The sequence below is a fragment of the Notothenia coriiceps genome, unplaced genomic scaffold (assembly GCF_000735185.1).
Source record: "Notothenia coriiceps isolate Sejong01 unplaced genomic scaffold, NC01 NC01_scaffold00005996, whole genome shotgun sequence".
Lineage (NCBI taxonomy): Eukaryota > Metazoa > Chordata > Actinopteri > Perciformes > Nototheniidae > Notothenia > Notothenia coriiceps.
In genome coordinates, this window is record NW_011338697.1 from 1,320 (window position 1) to 5,072 (window position 3,753).

General features: G+C 43.6%; 1 protein-coding gene across 1 annotated transcript; it reads left to right on the top strand.

Moving 5' to 3' along the window:
- Positions 1-287: 287 nt before the first annotated feature.
- Positions 288-1,098, top strand: LOC104943372 (kazal-type serine protease inhibitor domain-containing protein 1-like; the record flags this gene model as incomplete). Its single annotated transcript, XM_010768750.1, has 1 exon — positions 288-1,098. A coding segment is annotated over exon 1 (505 nt), but the record flags the coding sequence as incomplete, so codon positions are not given.
- Positions 1,099-3,753: the final 2,655 nt, after the last annotated feature.

Genomic DNA, 3,753 nt, shown 5'->3' on the forward strand with positions numbered 1-3,753 from the left:
ATAAAACCAAAATATGTAATAGATAGAGAGAGAGAGAGAGAGAGAGAGAGAGAGAGAGAGAGAGAGAGAGAGATAGATTAGATAGATGGATAGATATAACATGTTTTCAGACTCAGCCAAAAACAAAATGTACACGGATTAAGAGAGTGTTGTACAGACAGGACAAATAATAAATAAATACAAAATAAAAATACACGGATTTTATTTTGAAGGATGTGACCGGATGTTGTGAGCTTTAATTGTGTCAGACTTAACTGTGGGGTCTCGTGCCTGTGTCTGTGCGGCGGAGCAGCGCGAGCCACTCAGACATGTAAACCTCCTTGGAACTCAGAAAATGAAATCGAAACACTTTCACATGAAACACTTTTAAAGTAAAGTCAGAAAAATCTTTTTTTTTGCTCTATCTTTTTTGTTTTTAACTTTTCCCCCCGGAGTTTTCCCCTGAGTTTCCCCCGGTGAGGAGTGTGAAGGGTCGGGTTTGAACTCGCTGACAGTCTGTCTGATTCACGGTTCTGGTTCTGGGTTTGCACCGGAGGAAGCCCCACCACCTGCCCCGTTTCAGTGACGCTGTTTTGGGGTCTTACTAAGTTAAAATGCCCCTGGTGATCCTCCTCCTGTCTCTGATGCTCCACACATGCCGGACCCTCCCCACTCAGTTACCCGGCTTTAGCGCCCTGCCGCCCGGCCTCTTCTCCTCCTCCGACCCGCTGCTGCTGGAGGAGGAGCAATGGGGGGTTTGCGGGCCGTGTGAGGCCGAATTGTGCCCGGAAACAAGGGGCTGCAGGGCCGGCGTGGTTCCCGACTCCTGCAACTGCTGCCAGGAGTGTGGGAACCTGGAGGGTCAGGCCTGCGACCCCCCGGGGGGCTGGAGCGAGAGGAGGCAGCCTGGGCTGTGCGGGGCCGGGCTGCGGTGCGAGAAGGATCCTGCAGGAGGAGGAGGAGAGGAAGAGGAGGAGGAAGAGGATGTGTGTGTGTGTGAGGAGCAGGAGGCGGTGTGTGGATCTGATGGAGTCACTTACTTCAACATGTGTCAGTTCAGAGAGGCAGCCTTCAGCAGACCAGAGCTGCAGATCAGAGTGGGGGGGCCGTGCCGGACAGGTGAGACACACACTGCGCATCACACACTAGACATTTTGCGTAATCAATGTATTGTAATTTTAATATCTTAATTCATAATGCATTCATTTGAGTTCTTTTGCACCACCTTGTAATCATTTTGCATAATTATTTAGTTTTTCGCATCTATGTATTTTAATTTTGCATCAATCTTAATTCATTACACATTCATTTATCACCTTGTAGTCATTTTACATTCATTTGTAGTCCTGTTGCATAACCTAGTGGTCATTTCCCCTTAATTATTAGTCCTCTGATGAATGTTAATCTAGAATGAAATATATTTCAGTGCCAAATTTCATTTCAAAAAGCTCCATCCCAAGTACCTCAACATTGTATTTAAGTACAGAACTCGAGTAAATGTATTATAAACAAAAAAATACAACAAATCCAGTAAAAAAAAAATGCTGTAAATCTGTGATTTTATCTCAGAGTTTTTAATAAATACTTTAATCTCGTAAAATCTAACCCGTGTGTGTGTGAGTTTGGTTTGTTGCTTCACCACCGCTAAGCTAAAGGTGGCTAATGTTGGGCTATAAAGGAACTACAGCATGGTCACATGACTTCACGTCAGAGTCCTGCACGGGTCTGATTTTCAAGACCCGCTCCCGCCCCGCACCCGCGACGTGCAATACCGAACCCGCCCCGCTACCCGCACATATTGCCAATTAGTTCCGCAACCCGACCCGACCTGTCGGCACAGGATCCGCAACCCGACCCGAACCCGCATATATATATATGAGCAGTGAAAACGTGCAATTATTAACACACGCAGTTGCATATTTCTCTCAAAAAGCGTGGGATGTTGGTTATTTTCTCCATCTAGGATGACACCAAAAGCCTCCCAGACGTTGGACTTCGCTCTTGAGGAAGTGTTATTGAAAATGCTGTATTCTCCGCTAGAGAGCTTCACCTCAGCCATTTCGAATGTGGCGCGCTCAGAAGCAGATTGATGCGCTGTAGAGGTTATGATTATGCGCGGTCCCGCGGGGGAGAGGTCTGAGGATTTAAACATTAAACTAAATTATTATTATTTAAATATATTTATTATGCAACACCCGTGACCCGACCCGCATCATCTTTGTTTTACCCAGAACCGAACCCGGAAAAAAGTGTTTGAAAAAATACCACCCACGAATCACCTTTTTTGCGGGTCACGCGGGTACCCGACCCGATGCAGGACTGACTCATACCCCTCTATTCCAGCCCTGTTTAGAGAAACGCTGATTTGGGTTCTTAACTTAAGAAAAAACACAGGTTAGCTCTGAGTGTTAGCGATGCTTGCTAATGTAAACACAGACCATATTACGTCCAAAGTGTCGCGCATAGCAACGTTTCTGATAGCAACGTTTCTGATAGCAACGTTTCTGATAGGGCCGTGGATGTTAAGCCCGCCCACATTTCAGATATTACGTCAAATCGGACGCAAATCTGGATCAGCTCCGTTGTTCCACAGTTTTTAGAGATTTGGGTACGGAGGAAAAGAGAGAGGGCTTTGTTTTCTGACACTTTGTGAGTTTCCTGACATATTTATGTATAAAAGCCATCAAAAAGTACATTTTGCATGATAGGAGACCTTTAAACCACACAATCACACAAAAGAATCAGACAGTAGATCTTGCAAACAGACGCTATTCTACAGTTTTCATTTGTACAAAACACAGACTCCAGGATCCACCAACACCACCTGCAGAGCTGCAGATACAAATGACTTCCAGCTGCAGCAGCATCCTGACTTCAGAAAGCCTTCTTCCTGCAAGCTCCCCTCACCTCAGAGGATTCACACACACACACACAGAGATCCCCTACTATCACTGCACACAACTAAGTGGTCTAAAAATAAGAAATATAACAGATACAAAACACCAGAGCATTGTTCTCTGCACAGCCTTTTAAACATCCTGCAGCTACTCTTCACTATGCAACACTGAAGACTGCTCTCTGTACCTAGAGCAGCATTTAACACACATTAAACATGCTGTATGAGGCAAGTGTATCTATAGCACCTTTCAACACAAGGCAATTCAAAGTGCTTTACAACAATGAAAGACATTAAGAGGATTAAGAAATAGTGCAGATAATAAAATATGAATAACACAGGCACATGCATAAAAGTTACAGTGCAGTGTGAGATATGAATAGTTCAAATAGAAGCAGCACCAAAAAGCTGAATAAAGATCCCTATGCAAGCAATATTTCAACAGACAGAGGCAGAGGTGGGAAGTAGTGGAGTACAAATACTTTGTTACTGTACTTAAGTACATGTTTCTGGTATCAGTACTTTACTCCACTACTTATTTTTCTGACAACTTTTTACTTAGACTTCTTACATTTTGAACACAAATACCTGTACTTTCTACTTCTCACATGTTGAACTCAAATACCTGTACTTTCTACTTCTTACATGTTGAACTCAAATACCTGTACTTTCTACTTCTTACATGTTGAACTCAAATACCTGTACTTTCTACTTCTTACATGTTGAACTCAAATACCTGTACTTTCTACTTCTCTCATTTTCCAAACAGGCTGGTTCCTTTAGTTTGAATGTGTGTTTGGTGGCGTGATCATTATTATTTAGAGTCATTGCGTGCCTATTGATTTGAACACGATCCGTGTATCCATCATTTCCTGGTC